Below are 18,037 nucleotides of genomic sequence, written 5' to 3'. Positions count from 1 at the left end.
TGACCTCTGTGTGTTTTGGGTCGCAGTTATTTCCACCCTCTCCCCCTACTGTACTCCCCCCCCTTCACCCCTATAGCAATTGCCTTCCCCCCCTCAAAATCACACCCCACAGTAGAGCACCAGCGCAGCACCCAATTGCTGCCATACTTACTTCGCGCGCCCCACTCCTACAAGGGTGCATGGTATGATAATAATAATAACAGTTTAACCACAGCTACGCTAACATGGCAACTAACCAATCACTCGATTACACTCATGATAAATCAAAATTATTTTTTTTTTACATTTTCTATCATATTTAAGAAACTTTATTTACAATTAATTCATGATTCACTGTGACAAAGAAAGTAAAAAATCATATCACTTCTATAATGAATATAATCGGTTTGAAATATGCCATATAAATTAAAAGTATTTTATAGATTCTGATCAACAAAAAGGTTACTGATGGTGATAAGGCAACTGATGTGAGAATTCAGAGTAGAAAAAAACTGGCTTACCTCACAGCCACTAATAGCTTTGGTAAGTAAACCTTCATTAAGAGTTATAATCAACTTATTCTAATACAGAAAAATCTCATTATAAACACTTTAATATAGATGTTAAAGTTAATGATTTATTAACAGGCGATCCACGAGATAAGTGACCAATGAAATTTCGAGTTTGAAATTAACATACAGTATATTTTTCTTCTGTCCATGAGGAGCTTTGTCTACTTCAGACCAAATTCATGTAGGCCTGTCCTTCACTTTATACCTTCGTCATGTGAAAATGATTTGAGACTTTTTAGCTCTCGTAACTACTGTACTTAGGTATGGAATGTGGTATTTGATATTTACAATTATTATCTTACTTCCTCACAACAGTCATCATTGTGTTAAAGGCAGCAAATCATGGTGAGCTGTGAACTGCAGATTAGTATCAGTAATATCATGTATGTAAACTAAATTGAACTACAAAAGACTGTCACCATCAGATATCTGGTCTCTATATGTTAGCAGGGATTATGCCACACAAGTAGAGCATTCCTTTTGAATATCTTAACCCAAACACAAACTTATAACAATGGTTAATGGTTTATCTATGAGACTGTTTGTCAAAGTTCCAATTGTACTTACAGCTACTTGACATAAGACCATTAATTCAAGTAGCATTATTCAAATTACTGACATTTCTATAATGTAGAACCTTGTGATAATAGCCATTTACCTCTGATTGAAGTGGCCACTATACATGTAGTGCATGATGAAGTTCTCATTTAAATAACATTTTAAACAATCTGAATTTTTGTACAGTATATCTTCAGCCTTCACAATATTATACGCCTACATAAAATAAAGCATATAATGTTATGGTGCTGTTTATTCAACTGTATATCTGTTAACATTTTCATTTATGAATAGTAACTCATTTCCATATTCCAATGAAAATGATTCTGTATACAGGTACTCCCCGACTTACGACGGGGTTAGGGACTGACATCGAGGTCGTAAGTCGAAATGGTTGTAAGTCGGAAATGCTTAAATAACACATAGAAAATCGAAAATCGATGTCTCTTTTTCTTCTCAGCACCACAAAACTCTCACTTTTAAGCTTGGCAGGTCGTAAGTGCAGGTGGACGTAAGTCGAGTAGGTCGTAAGTCGGGGAGTACCTGTATATATATATATAGTCAGACCATAAATTACTTTTACCCCTTCAGTTTCAAACAGTATGACAAACCAAGGAAAATGTCCAAATAAAACTCTCACATCTGGTTTCACATTGGTAGCCCTGCTTTCCTGTCACTTATCATAATGCAATTTCCTTTTCTGTGTAATTCTATGTTTTGAAATATGATTCAAATACAGTACTTAAAAAACATGGATAAGGGAAATGACGTCGCAATCATGCTTACCAACCCTATCGAGATGACAGGAGACGTAATGTTCGGTTTGAAATTCTCCGAATTGAGAGTGAAAGTAATTTATGGTCTGACTGTACAGTCGGGGTCAAAAGTCTTGAACACTTAGCAATATCCAGCATCTACTTCTGAGTTATACATATATGATTGGTATATACTGTACTATTAACACTACTTGTCATCACATACAGGTAGTTCTGCTATAACGCGATAATTGTGTTCTTGTAAAATATCGTGTTATAGAAAATCGCGTAATAGAAATAACAGGGCTTATGGAGAAAATAGGGTTAGGTGCAGATTACTCGAAATCGAAAAAATTTAGTATTTAGCCTAACACAAAGGATAGCACAGTCTAAATAAATGTTACATTCATATCTAATAATGAAATCATACAGTAAATTTAACACTTTACCTTGAAAAAATATGAATGTAACTTGATGGGGGAGAAGGGTGATTTTGAGGTTGATAACATTGAGCTTCTCTTCAAGTGTTATATCCTTTCTTTTACGATAATCACCGGGAATTCTATCATCAGAGCGCCTTTTGGAGATATTCTTCTTTACCATATTCACAGTTAATACCACAAAATTGGAGAAATAGTAAGCAAAAATCGCGTTATAGCAAACAAGCGTTCGCGTTATACAAATATTGTTCCGAATTCATAAATCGCGTTAGAGCAAATTCGCGTTATCAAAACACGCGTTATAGCAGAACTCCCTGTATGCCTGAACCACAAAATGGGACAAAACTCTCCTTAATACCCAAGATCTTCGGGTACTTACATGCCAAATACTGTCAATTGTTCAAGACTTTTGACCCCAACTGTACAGTAGCTAAAACAACTCTCTGTGCATACTTTGTGGGAAACAATATGAGAACATGGACAATAAATGTTGGTATATGAGGGCTGTCACCAGTCACATGTAAAATTTCGGAGCATATCGACCCCCACCTGCACAGATAATTGTTTTAGCTACTGTACATATACAGAATCGTGTTCATTGATATATAGAAACAAGTTACCGATCAGAAATCAAAATGGTAAAAAACATACAGATGAATAAACAGCACCATACCATTACAGGGAGAGAAAGGCCCTACCAATTGGTAGTTCTTCAGGCACCATGTATAAAGTAGCAATTATAAAGAATCTGAGATACCTGACTATTTCCACAATGGTCCACTAGTAAATAGGCATGAAATATGGGTACAGTACCTTTATTTTATGCTGAACTCTATGTTTAATTCATGATTAATACATTATAACATGGAGATAATTTCCATGTTAATTCAAATATCACAAGGAGATATGAAGTAAGAATTTTAGGTGTAAACTAAGCTTCTTTACTGCAATCATTATAAACATTCCTGTGACATGGCATACAATTAATTCCAAATCCATGAACATAAAAGGAAAGTTCACAGTGTAAATAGAAAACTGTGCATAAAATAAGATAAATGACCAAAATATTCACAAAAATGAAGTAAGGGAGGTAAGAGTCATTGAGATGGGGAATTTAAATGCACAAGATGGTGAATGAGATGTGGAGGTGATTGTGGGGAATTATGGAATGCCAGAGGTGATTGGAAATACTGTAGAGAGAATGACAGAAGTGTATGTTGATAGAGGCTTACTACTGATGAATAAATAGGTTCAAAATAAAGAAAGAAATTTACTAGTATACATGGAGGCAGGTTAAATAGAGGATTGCTAAATTTTGAGTCTGTGGAACAATGAAGTGTAAGTTAACTCAAGTGAATGTATGACAAGAGGTTGTAGAGTAATAGTGAATAGAAGGTTTGGAGTGAGAGGCTCAAAGGAGTGAAAGGAGTGTTATAAAAGCTTTAAAACTCTTTTGGCATGTACCAAAGACAGAAGACACATTACTTTTATGGTAGCACTTTCTAGGTTCTCCTATACCAAGACTTTTATGCTTTACAAATATTTCAAGACCAGCTTAAGAGGTTAACATACCTCCACAGAATGAGGAAAAAAACTATGCAAGTTAAAAATTGACTTCAAGACAAGATCGACAGCAAAGGCTTCCTAAATAGGGCAGACTAAGGCACAATTGCATGATACAGGAGTAGTAATAGCAGTATGACTTGTATCTGGAAATTCTAAATAAAAAAATCCATCAAAAAGGACAGCAAAATCAAGTCTAGATTCATCAACCTAACATATCCTTGGAGATGTTTCCATACGGATCTGTTCTGTTTGTCGATTCTCGAAGACTACTCCTCAAAAAGCTTGTGCAGTATATAAGCCTCAAAATTGTGTTCTGGAATTCTGCAACACAGCAGAAATTGACAAATGACTACTGTACTTCCCACCTACATTCTGAGACAGGGACAGAACTTGAGCCAGCCCTCTAAGCTATGTGTTCCAAAGGAGAAGAAAAATCTCTCCTATTTGGTGTTTCACTACAAAAGGGGAAGGACTTCTGTTCTATAAAAGATGAATTATTCTTAAAGACCATCCCCTTGACTTCTTCACTTTTCTTGAGTAGTCTGCTACTCTGAGAGCCCTTTACCTTTTCTATACCTGTCAAGAAATGACCCAGAAGCTGATCACTGGGCCTGGAAATTGGGCTTTGTTCCAGTTCAAGGGAACAGAAAGGGTGCCAAAGAATGCATACCCTGTTCTGCCTTTAGCATGATATAACTGCTCTAAACTATCAATTTACCCTTGGTCAAACACAGTATCAGAAAAGTGTTTCTTACAGACTAAAGTCTACATGAAACCTAGCTAGAACATCAATTTGAGGTGCCACCCTAACCTATAAGAACCCCACGGCCAAATACTGCAGGTGTCCTCTGCCTGTGTCCACAGATCCTCAAGAGACCCAACCATAAGCTTAACCATAAGCTCAACAAAAGAAAACACACACAATAACGCTGACATTAAAGTTGTACAAGCTACCAAATTGGTTGAAGCCACATATTTGGTAATGCTCCTTGCAGCCAAACTGTGAGCTGGAATTTTTCATACAAGTGCCAGAACCTTCCAGACATTCAAACAAAGGCATAAACTCATCTTTCACAAAAGGTATAACAAACATCTGCTTAGATGGTATGTACTCAAATCTGGAAATCATATTGTGACACATTGGCAGAAGAAATATGGGTACAAAATCCTGGAGCATCACAGACCACCATTCCTATGATCTCTTCCCTTCCCACTATATCCCTAGTAATTTAGCCTTGACCTTACGGTAACAGTGTTTTCCACAGAAATTTAAAACAACAATTTAAAATCATATAGTGACTCTCGGCAGACAACAAATGTGGATTGAGATTTGTGCCTTCTTGAATATATTTCCAGTCTATTGCTATGAATGACTTCCATTTCCACTGTTTTGTCAGCTATAAGCTGGTCTTCAAATGATATCTTTATGGCACCATATTCATGACAACTTCAACAGCATCATCCAAAAGGTTCCAATTATCATCCTAGAATGATGACTATTAGGGTTAGTACTCAGGACAACACCAAACTGAATCCAGCAAAATAGACTTGCACCCTCGCTTAGAGCCAGTACAGTACAATATTTCCTTCAGGCCCAGCCTCAAGGAACTTATAAGAAATGGATAAATCCACTTACTTCTGTGATAAAAATGAATCCATTACTGGTATGAGCTTGCCTGAGTGTCATCATCTGCAAACATTGGGAAGGATTGCTGGCCCTTTTTAAAAATCACAGCAGCTGTTGATTTAACCCCACTATTTAAAATAGCAAGTGAATGTTGACTTGGGCAGATATAGGCTATTAAAACACTTTCAGTCCTTAAATGACAACCACTGCTATGTCCTACCTCATTTGAGGCCAACAACACAGGGGCAAGGGAAGGAGGATCAGTTTAACTAAAAGGATTAATTTATTAACCCAGACATGAGGGTTCTGTCCAGGTACTAAAGAATGAATGAATCAATCCATATAAAGAGAATTTTACACACAGACTACTTATCCTAAGGCAGGATAACAAGTCAAGCATTCCAGAAGAGGAACATTTGATATCCTATTTTAGGATATGTCCATAAAGGAACCTCAATATCATTCCAAAAGCTTTATGCGAGACCCCAGATTTGGGAAAAGCAAAGCTGATTTACATGCTGAGGAATACTGACACAACACTGAATAGTGCTGGTGCCTGGTTGCCAACCCACCACCATTTAGAAATACACATCAATGGGTTTGGCTCCTTCAAAAATGGGTGACTTTCACTCATTTCTTTGACACATATTCACCTTCTGGATGATTTTACACAGCTAATAGTATATTAGTTTTCTCTGACTATGTGACTTTTATTTTTTCAAGGATTTGGGATTATTTCTCACCAGGGAGAAGCTCGTCACATTCAACTGACTACAAGTTTATAATGGACACAATGAACAAGCCTAAGATACACTTTAAATTTTACCTGCAATAAAGCTGATCAGTGGTTCGTCATAGTTAGCTGATGTGTTTTAAAAATTGACAGAAACTTGTGATATACCATTATAATCTTTAATATTCTAAACATAGAGCCTAATTTGATTACAATTCAAAGGAGAAATGCTCTGTTGCAGTTGTAAGCTGTGTGGCGCACTTTTCAAACTCAGAAAAATACTAAAAATAAAAATAAAAATAAAAGCCCCTTTCTTCGTGGATTGTCTATTAAAAATATTCATATTACTAGATCTTTCAGACCTACTAAAATTTTAAGAAGAAAAAAAGAAGCCAGAAGGGCCTGTACTAGTGACAGGAACAACTTATTACCCTGGCTCCATTAAGAAATTTTTTTATGCTACCAAACTGAAGACATTGCAGGCCGAGCCACTGTATCAAACTTTATGCTGCCTTTCATATCCATCCAAAACTCCTGGTTGTTCACATGACACTATCTATTAAAAATCTTAGTAGTCAAACAGAGAGGGTATATGCTGGATAGTGTACCTTACGGCGGGACTCTGTGGTGTCCCGCTGGGTGGCCGGGCTGCGTGAACGTCGTCGTTTGCTAGACTTGCTCCTTACCGCACTGTGAGGACATGATAAATGACATCTTTTACACATACAGTACACTAAAATGAACAAAACTTAACATCAACTACAGTACATTCAATAAATTCAATCCTCATTATAAATTATCTGAAATAAAAGGAGATAAAAAAATAAAATTCAACAGTGATTCCAAAGTAAAATACATACAGTGATCCCTCGGTTAACAAACGCCTCGGTTAACGAAAATTCAGTTTACGAATTGCCTTCCATAAGATTCTTCACTTCGGTTAATGAAAAAATTTCGGTTAAAGAATTCCTTACGAATTTTTCCCAACATGTTTTCGCTTGCATTTGCCTGCTAACCAGCTGAAGTATTAGTCCGCCAATACAGTAATTGGTTCTAGGGCTTAAATTCGTTACCATTTTAGTAAATATCAAGAAGGTTGTACTATTCAATAATTTAAAAAGTTTAATATTAAATTTTTTAGTCATTTTAACAATTATTGAACATAAATGAAGTACAGGAAACTAGTTTTTTGCACGCCAAACAGCCACTCAACAAACCAAGCTTGGCGTCAGTTTGTTTATCGGTTCAGAAGAAGGAACATCTTGTTTGAGACTCTTCAACATAAATTATTGGTCATTCTGAAGTTTATTTTACATGTTGACAATATATAATGCAGTGCAGTGTTGATTTAAAGAAAATAATCATGAATTACACCAAGAGAACTAAAATTTTATAGGTGAAATGGCAGCATGGGGTGACTTCTCTTCCACCCCAATGCTTTCTCTTCTCTCTTCTCCTCCACCCCCACTTCCTTCTCTTCTCCCTTCTCCTCCTCCACCTCCCACTTCAAATTCACATCGGCATCATCATCCAGGAGCCTTCTACATACACACCTCAAAGTAAGTGTACTTTGCTGCATTTTTTTTTTACTTTAGGTAATTTTCGGTGAGCTGGAACCAATTAACCAAAAACACATTGAAACAATGATTTCGGTTAACGAACAACCTTCTGGAACAAATTGTGTTCGTTAACCGAGGGACCACTGTATTTTGTGAAAACTAAAAACCCATAAGTGTCTATTTTCTTTCTTTACGTTCCTTATTTTCTTCTTTCCCCATCAAGATAAAGTAAAATACAGTATAAACAAAACAAAGAAACAAGTTACATCACACTACACACCCTTTCCCACTGTCTGAGGAAGGATCATTATTTTATATACTGTACTGTACTGTATGGTATATAATCCAATTTGTTATTTCATTTATTTTTTTTTACATTTTTGTATCTAAACTTCAGGCAATTTTGAAGAAAAAACCCTTAGCTGTTTCTGAAAAATGATGAGCGGTAACATAAAACTGAAGCCTATACGGTAGTTCCTGGCAGTAAACCCATTATGGGAATAATTATGTACGTATGTCACAAACTGAATAGCTGTTATAAATATTTTCTGACAACATTCCTTACACAACTGGTATTAAAAGTGTCTTTATGCCTACTGCAGCAAAGTAATTAAAATAATACATATAAATGATAGAACTTGAAAAAAGGCCAGGGAAAACAACTCTTCACACGTGACAGAAGTGACTGAATCTTAAACACTTTCCACTAGCATCACTGATATCAATGATGTTCTGTACAATATTTTTCATTGTTTCAACAAGCTTGGGAGCCTTTAACCTCCTAGAAAAATGTTAAGTTTAATAAATCATATAAAAAGTTGTCTCTGTAAATAATTCACTAAAATATTTGATACAGAATAAGATTGGCTGCTTCTCAGAACAACCTTTGCATCTGATCTCCTCCATTTGGTTGAGACAGATAGGACGAGGCAATTAAGTCATCTAATACAGTACTGTACAGATTAAGCACTGCCATATAAAGTTTAAATCAGTGACTTAATACTCCCTAAAACTAAACAAGCACTAATATGAGTGCAAACTAACTTTTCGGTGTAGCTAGAAAACCATTTTCCTTTCCAATACCTTTTCATCTCCAAGTATTGTCAGTAAGTACCTAAGGTTGTCTGATTAGCAATGTACTTTACTCTATCCATAACAAATAAAAAAAATATGTGCACACTCGCCTGTCAGAGTCAGAGCTGGATGATGAAGACGCTGAAGAAGTGGATGATGAAGAGGAGGTGGAAGAGGAACGATGGCGCCTCTTTGACTTTTCTTTTTTCTTCTTCTTGTCCCGCTTCTTACGTTTCGGTGACTCGCTCCTGTAATGTGACATGTTTGGTGTTACAAAAGGACGACATAATGAATATTCTATGTCTCATACTCACCTTTGGTCAATAATAACCAAACACTCAAGAACAAGCAAACATGCACACTCAAGTACACGCATGTGCACTTAGCAGACACACGCTCTTACATGGACAACAATAATGAGTGACCCTACACAATGTTACTTTTGTTTTTGGGCTGACGTGAAGCTCATGGAATGCCACTGTGAAAGAAAAAGATCAACAGTACAGGACTCTCAGGTTAGATATTGATCTAATAATGATCCTAAATCTATCTTTAAAAAAAAAGGAAAAAAAAAATACATGATTCTATAAAAAAATGTCAACAAAATACACAATCTTGCTTCTATACTGCCACTGGAAAAATATTACATTGATTTATTAGAATATACTACTTGGAAATTTCCTTAATTCTGTTGTTACAAAAGATGATACAGTAATGTCAAAATAGAACAGTATGTGGAAGCAAGGTTTCTTCATAGAATCATGCTATACTTAAGGAGCATAAAAGATATGTCTCTAAAACATAAGACATAACTAAAAACAACTTATGGACAGAGAGGTAATGTGTCTCTGGGATGAGTTAGGATTGAATCAGTCAATGCTTAAGTAAAGAAAATTAAAGAAAACAAAACTCACTATAGTACAACACAAGCAAGGTGGTACCACTCTGTCCATCTGCCAAGTCATGCAGAGGAGGTCAAGCCACTGAACTTACCATCACCATACAGGACTTATACACTGTGCAATTACCTTGCCTATGTAACTGCATTCAATGACTGACACTGCTTGGTTATTGTGAACGCCTTAAAAAATATCAACTTATTTCACCACTGTACAACAACTCATTACAAATGCAAAAAGAGTATAGAGAATATAAAAATATTTTACAATACATATGGCAATATTATTATGAATTACGTCATTTAATGCATCTAAAAAAGGGAACTTTGTCTTTAATGTTAGTTTATAAGAATAATGAGACATGCCTCCACAATAACCTGAGCACAACACTGGTGGACCAAACTGTCTGTCTTTGTCGATACTAAAATTCTGACGGTAATTGAATGCTTAGTCACTTGGAAATATTGGCAAACATTGATGGTGAGTCGTGTGTTTTACCTTGCTTATTACCCTGGTAAAGGAAAGACTTGGCAAGGAAAAAATAAGAAGATATCACATCATTAGTGTGTACTTAGTATTTCACCACTTGCAGATAAAACACTTTGTAAATATATATATATATATTTATATATGTTTCATATATGTAATACATCACATGACAACACATCACATCCTTAGGGGTACATATTGATGGAAATAAACTTGATTACTTTGTAGTAGTCATGCATTATTAGCTCTAATTTTTACACAAGTTGTGGAAATATGCTAGGTAGGAAATTAAGACCGTATCACTTATTATCATGATGTGATATGGTAATGCTTTAATTACTGATGTGTGTCAAATTCAGCCTATGAATGTCTTTTACAATAATTGTACTGACAGAGACAAGCTGTCAAAAATTTTGTAATATATCAAATCTCCTAAGAACTGGAACCATAAGGTATCAATGTTAAAAGGCTAATATACTGAACAGATGCTTTATGCCAAGCAATAATTATCATTGTCCCATCATTCTAAAACTAAGAGCTCCATCCAGATGCTGCATCTGAGCTGGCAAGTACACTCCAACACAGCCCAACCCATAAGACACCCACTGCCTATATCTCAGAAATACTCTCATATCTTATATTTGCTACAAAACTTAAGTTGACATACAAAATAGATCAAGGAATACCTTACTACCAATTAAAAAAATACAAGCCAAAATTCTTAAAAAAAAAAAATGGATGTACATTGTATTTAAAAACAATCATACCATACAAGTCTTCCCAGCTGTTGCTTTGATGTCTTGAAAGTAAATCAGTGATGCCCTCAGACTGACCTAGACAGCTATTCAACTCAACATATCTAGCAGGTGAAGTGATCCTAAAGGTCTACACTAATATGCCTCTTTATCAGTTTCATGATATGGCCAGGACAAAATGTGTAGGTGAGAAGAAAAAGAATATAGCAAAAACGAGCAAAAACATCAAATCTACAAGAAGAATGGAAAATATCACAGAGAAATATAAAGCACTCATTACATGTATTCATTTATCATGCCCTTGATTCTTAGCAAAAAATGTTATTGGCACACAGTACACTATAACAAAAGAAGCACTAACACTGACAGTACAAATTATATGGGATTTAAAACAATAAACAATAGGATCTCTTGAAATCTGCTATAGGAGACCCATGCCATCTATATGACAACATTAAAGCAAGCAAACAGTGCTATCTATGTTTTTTGCAGAAATTCTGATGCATAAATACAGAAACATCCTAAAATTACCTATGATGAAGAAGCCTCATCTAGACTGACAGAATATTCCATTACTCAGGTTTAAGTTCAGCCAGGTAACTCTAGCTTGACCAGCACAACTACTGTACTGTATTTACCTTTGTGACCCTAATGTACTGTAATCCTCAAATGCTTACACTTCGGGCTGCTTACGATGAGAGGTAGAGTAAAGTATACTATTTTCCTCCATGTATTTTTTTAGTACAATACTTAACTTAAAACATGAAGCAGTAAAAATTATTTGCAACTACTGTTCTGTACTTCCTGTCCACATCTCACCATAAAGGAAGTTAACTCTACTGCAAGATAGAGTTCAGTTCCTGCTCTGTGTTTAATTACAGTGATATACAGGCACTCTCTAAGTTACAAAAAAGTTCTGTCCCCTGAAAATCCTTTTATATATAGGTTTTGTTATAAATTGGATCAAAAATTTTCAGACTCCCATTATAAAAGTTGAGAAACCCATGAAAAATCCCCATCTTAAAAGACGACAAAATATGTTTTTAATGACAATGGCTGGTGTACACAATGATTATAAGTTTATAACCCAATAATAAACATAACAAGAGAAATAAATGAAGTGAAGGACACAATAGTCACTGAGAAACTACAATGCAGTGTGAAGTTGCAAGGCTCAGCCAAGACATTTGGCTTTAATTTTGCAGTGACACACCAACAGTAAGTCTACTCCACTGTACTACTGTACAGTACAGTATGTGTATTTTGAAAAAATTTTCTTTCATTGGATTTGATTTTTGATGCGGTTTTATCTGAGGAAGAATGTTAAACTTACCGTATCCATTTAACATTTCATTCTTTCCATTGACATTAGATCAAATTCTGTGATACTAAACACACCAGTGTTCAAACAGTTACAATATCTTGAGGCAACATCTTACCACTGCTTCACATAACAATCCAGGATGACTAAAGCACTACCCTGTATATAACAATCCAGGATGACTAAAGCACTACCCTGTACAGTAAATACAGTAGTACAGCACTGTATACTGTACTGTACTGTATATTGTTTTTAGTTTATTTGTCTTTATAAACTGACCAGGTACCCAATGGGAATCCCTGAGATGACTGTGTTAGCACTTGAGCATTTTCTGATACTGCGAAAAATTACACAAAATTTTAAAGAAAATTTTGAAATTTCAAATTTTTTATACGTAAATTGAAACATAAGCCATTTTATTTTCTTCATAATTTCGGATTTTTGTAAATTGGGGACTGCCTGTATATGACATTCACATGAAAAATTAATTTGGTATCTGATATTGTTAATAATGAGGTACAAATGATGTCTATTGTATTTTGAAAAGAGTCTACACTTATACCACTTAGTCCTGTTTAGCAGAACTACAGAGCTGGTGCTATCAAGATTCAGGTTAGGAGAGACTCAAAAGAAATAGGCCCCAGTCTAACCTAACCATAAGACTAGGGCTTATGGGAATTGGGCCTATTAAAACTTAGGCCAACTCAAACTAAAGCTCATTAAAACTGAGGCCTAAGCCTAACAATTAAATAAGTTGGGATCTACCGTAAAATGACTAAAGCTCATTCAGCTAGTCACCTAAACATATCTACACCTAAACATATCTGAATCAGTATTTCATTTTTTAAGGGATCCATGATTAACATTAACAACAAATATAATTACAAATGAACCATAACATGAACCCAAGTTATAGATAACCAATGGCAGATGTGTCATACATGTTTATTCTCAGTGAGCTGCACATTACAGTTGCAACATAAGTTACATTAACTAAAATAGAGCTAAAGTTATTTTGTACAGTAAAATATAAATTAAAAAGGTTATAAAGAACAAAACCTAAAACAGAGTCGGGATTGAGAAAACTGAAACATTAAATGTTTTGTACCAAAGTAAATAGTCCAAATTTAAATTGCAATAAACCACCATTAAACTAGATTTCATTAAACTTGAAATCTTGATAATTTGAACAGTATATGCAGGATTGGCCCATTCCACTATAACTAGTTCATACCAACAACACATGGCCCATTTGGACTGTACAATACAGTACCAACAAAAATCAGAAAATACTGAAGTACGGTACTGTATAATGGATAAGAACAAGTACTTGTCCAGTCGAGTAGGTAAACACTTAACTGTTGAATCTTTACCAGGGATGTGGCTCACCCTGGGAATGATCAGTAAGCAGTCCTTGGTTTACCGATGTTCTCTACACATTACACTCTAAGAGACTGTACTGTGGTGCTATTGTTTCCCCCCCTTTTGTGTGCCCCCATTTCATTACCACAACAAATGGTGGTGGTGATACTGCATAATGAAAATGAGTATACAAACATACAACCATTTGTCCAATTCTGAAAACATGAAAATTATAAAGTGCCTTCAACTAGGATTTGGGTATACCACCAGATCTGCCCCTTCACACCCCTTCACACCCTGCATTTTGGCTCTAAGGGACATACCGAGTAAACTGGTTAAATCATATAAGTTTATGTTTATGTACAGTATTCTAATGTTATGTTGCAACAAGAAAATTGTTGTACATGTTAATTGGGATATAGTTACATAAAATAAGCCATAAATGTATAATTCAAGATAGCTGCAATTTACTCTATTTCAAGGTTTGTTGTACAACTGTTTGTGTTGAGCTTCTGTGTACTGAACATAAAATGCAATAGCTTGCATATTGTGCACTGTAGAGAAGCTACTGATCCCCACACCTCTATTCATATACTGTACTGTACTGTCACCATAGTACACTGTCTTCCACTAATGTCTCCCTTCCCAATACTGTACTGTACTGGATCATGGCTAATATCAATTATCTGTGAATACTGAAACTACCACCTGTATAATACTATACAGTATTACCCCGCCTAACGCGGTTTCACTTAACGCGTTTTATCATATACGCGGTGCCTCGCCAGAGCTGAACTTTCACTTAACACGGATTTTTTCCACATATGCGCGGTGAGTGTCCGGCTCGAGACGCTATTTTTAGATTTGCCCCACCCGCCACCCTGCCTGACTGCCTGTTTTAGCTCATAAAATTCATACAAATTACCCGGCCAGAATATAATTTACATTGCTGGAATTCTTATAATTTGGTGATCATTTTGAATATAAACATCATATATTTTGCATTAGACATACAAATTTTAGATACAAATTTTTCTCAGAGTAACTATGTTATCTTTTGTGCAAAATATATGACATTTATATTCAAAATATTCCTGGTCTTACAAGGAATCCAGCAATGTCAATTATATTATCCTAACTTTAGTTTGAGGTATTATTTATTAAAATTTAGTGGTTATCCCACACATCTCCTTGGGACGGTTGGTGGGGGGTGGGGGGGAGGGAGGGACCGACCGACCATCTGTTACCCCGTGAAGAATTATTTTTTTTTTTTATTAACTGAAGATATTTGTTTTAGCTCATAAAATTCATACAAATTACCCGGTCTGAATATAATTTACATTGCTGGAATTCTTATAATTTGATGATCATTTTGAATATAAACATCATATATTGTGCATTAGACATACAAATTTTAGATAAAAATTTTTCTCAAATTAACTATGTTATCTTTTGTTCAAAATATATGACATTTATATTCAAAATATTCCTGGTCTTACAAGGAATCCAGCAATGTCAATTATATTATCCTAACTTTAATCTGAGGTATTATTTAATACTAAATGTTAAAAACTCTGGAAGGGAGGATTGGTGGGGGGTGGGGGGGAGGGTTGGGACTGACCGCGCGGTTGGAAGAGGGGGGGAGGCAAGGTGGGGTACTTTGATTGACAGATAGTGTCGTGAAGATTATTTTTTTTTTTATTAACTGAAGATATTTGTTTTAGCTCATAAAATTCATACAAATTACCCGGTCAGAATATAATTTACATTGCTGGAATTCTTATAATTTGGTGATCATTTTGAATATAAACATCATATATTTTGCATTAAACATACAAATTTTAGATAAAAATTTTTCTCTAGGTAACTATGTTATCTTTTGTGCAAAATATATGACATTTATATTCAAAATATTCCTGGTCTTACAAGGAATCCAGCAATGTCAATTGTATTATCCTAACTTTAGTTTGAGGTATTATTTATTAAAATTTAGTGGTTTTCCCCCAAAAATTTCTCTGAGAGGGAAGAGCCGGCAGTGTAGTGTGAGAGAGGGGGAGGGAGTCGAGTCCATTATTTGAATGGACATTAACTTGGCGACTGTATTTCTCTATTTCTCTTAAGTATTAATTGTGTGCATGTACCATCATAAAATTAAGATGTTATTTTTACTACAACATAGGTATGTGCCTTCAAAAAGTGGAGTTTGGGGGTCGGGCCGGTTTCTATTGGAATTAATCCCATATGTTCTGTTGTTCACTTAACGCGGATTTCACTTAACGCGGGACCCTCTGGGTTCAATTGACCGCGTTAAGTGGGGTACAACTGTAGTTCAATAATCAACTTTTACAAATAAGCACAAAAAGAAATGATTTCATATCTCAAATAATTAACTTGAATTAATCAGCTATACAAAATATGTAAATTGTTTTCTTGAAAAGTACATTCAATTCACACAAATTTAAACTTGTATTATTTAACTTCACATAATGGATAATGCATATTAAACATGAACAAAACTCTGAATTACATTGCTGTAAGTGCTCTTAGCATGATATCACAGTGTTTAGGATTCACTAATAAATCCTATTTAAATAAAACTAATTTGGGGGAGCAGTCCAGATTCGATAAATTTTCTGGGAGTGTTTCCCAAGGTCAAATTAACAATATGCTTAAAGCCATAATATGAGTATTTTTAGTACACCTGTACTCTGCTACACACAGGTTCTACTAAACATTAAAAAGTAATTAAAGGGACAGAACATTAACATAAAAAAAAAGAAGTTTACCCATCTACACCCCCCTAGGGCCACAGTGTAGCAAGCGAAAGAATGGAAAGTTACATTTGTTGGGCTGATGCCTTGTGGTGGGTCAGGTGGTACTGTATTTGTATATCCAAATCAGAGAAGCTCTGTTATTTTCAGTTTACCAAAATGCTTGTATGCTTATGCACAACTACCAGACACACTCACAATGGTGATGAAATAAGTACCTGTAGTGCTATACATAATACATATGAACACAAACAGAAATATTACCATACTATACAATCTCTAGTGTGTACTGTAGTGTGTATGAAACATGAGTTAACAAAGGACAAGAAACACAGATACCTGTACTCCTACACCAAGAAACTTCCACGAACACATGTGACAATTAGATATGGCAGCGTAATAAAACTAGTATTTTACAATTTTTGGGGAAAGAATCTGCATAGATTATATGGCATTAGTATGAACTGACTATGTAGAGCCAAAAACCTTGCAAAAATTTTTTTTTATTCAGATGTTTCTCAAGGAAAAAAGGTAGATAGACCAGTTTGGATCTGGTTAACCAAATTTTTGGTTTAATGTGGATTTACAGTATTTTGAACCTACTTAGCGGGAAGTACACTAAAGTAAAGAAGTCTTACCTGATATCTGGATAAGAAAAAATAAGTCACAGGTCTACCCTGACCAACCATGTCACCCGCAAAGAGCAATTATTAAAATGAGTTATATTGAGTAAGATTTCTTACTTTACCTATATACAACACATATTGTCCTCCATGAAAATTAAAATTAAACTAAGTTATATAGCATTTACATTTCAAATATATTAATCAGTACCAATTAAACAAATGCTTAAACATCAATCCTTTTTACCACTTGGATCCTGGAGAGCAGTAAGAGGTCACACACAAATTTTGAATGAAATTATAAAGAATAATAAATACTCGGAGAAACAGATTTTCATTTCTCACAACCATGAGAGTATTGCAAAAATATTCTCATGACTTAGAAGCTTAGAGTTTAGAACTGTGTTGTGAGTGTAATACCTAGATTATGCAGGACAACTGGATGCCAGCTTATGACATGATGAAAAAAGTTATAATCAATAATTAACTGATGGCAAGTTCTTGTACTAGATTTCAATGTGACAGTCTCTAAGGTTGACCATTCATATCAAGACTTTCAAGTCAACTTTGAAAGCACAGTCAAGTCAAACTGCTGTATCAAGCATCAAATCTGACCCTAAGGAAGACTGGAAGGTTGCCAGATCCTGAAGAATGTTTGAAAACTTACCTGCTACGTTTGCTCTTCTTAGATTTATGTTTTTTACGAGACTCAGCACTTGAAGACCTGCAAAAGACCATAAAATAAAAGATCCAGAAGCAAGCCCTCACTAACTTGTATTGTTCTATGTTTTTATAAGATAAGGTTCATTACAGTAAGATATTAAAGTATACAGGAGTGCTTCGATTTATGAAAGGGATACGTTCCTGAAAAACCTTTTGTAAATCAAAGCCATTTTTCCCAAACACTACCATTATACAGAACAGTAAACCCTTGTTATTTGCGGGGGTTAGGGG

General features: G+C 35.1%; 1 protein-coding gene across 9 annotated transcripts in view; it reads right to left on the bottom strand.

Moving 5' to 3' along the window:
- Nucleotides 1–18,037, bottom strand: part of LOC121864986 (serine/arginine repetitive matrix protein 2-like) — a 119,215-nt gene that overhangs the window by 25,683 nt on the left and 75,495 nt on the right. For all 9 annotated transcript variants that reach the window (XM_042364238.1, XM_042364241.1, XM_042364246.1 and 6 more), the window contains 3 exons: nt 17,751–17,807; nt 8,974–9,111; nt 6,839–6,920 (listed from right to left, as the gene is read on the bottom strand). In XM_042364238.1, coding sequence (XP_042220172.1) covers nt 6,839–6,920; nt 8,974–9,111; nt 17,751–17,807 — 277 coding nt within the window. The remainder of the gene's footprint in view (nt 1–6,838; nt 6,921–8,973; nt 9,112–17,750; nt 17,808–18,037) is intronic.

This window comes from Homarus americanus, unplaced genomic scaffold, assembly GCF_018991925.1.
Source record: "Homarus americanus isolate GMGI-L3 unplaced genomic scaffold, GMGI_Hamer_2.0 scaffold2539, whole genome shotgun sequence".
Taxonomy (NCBI): Eukaryota; Metazoa; Arthropoda; class Malacostraca; order Decapoda; family Nephropidae; genus Homarus; species Homarus americanus.
This window is presented reverse-complemented; position numbering and strand designations above follow the sequence as displayed.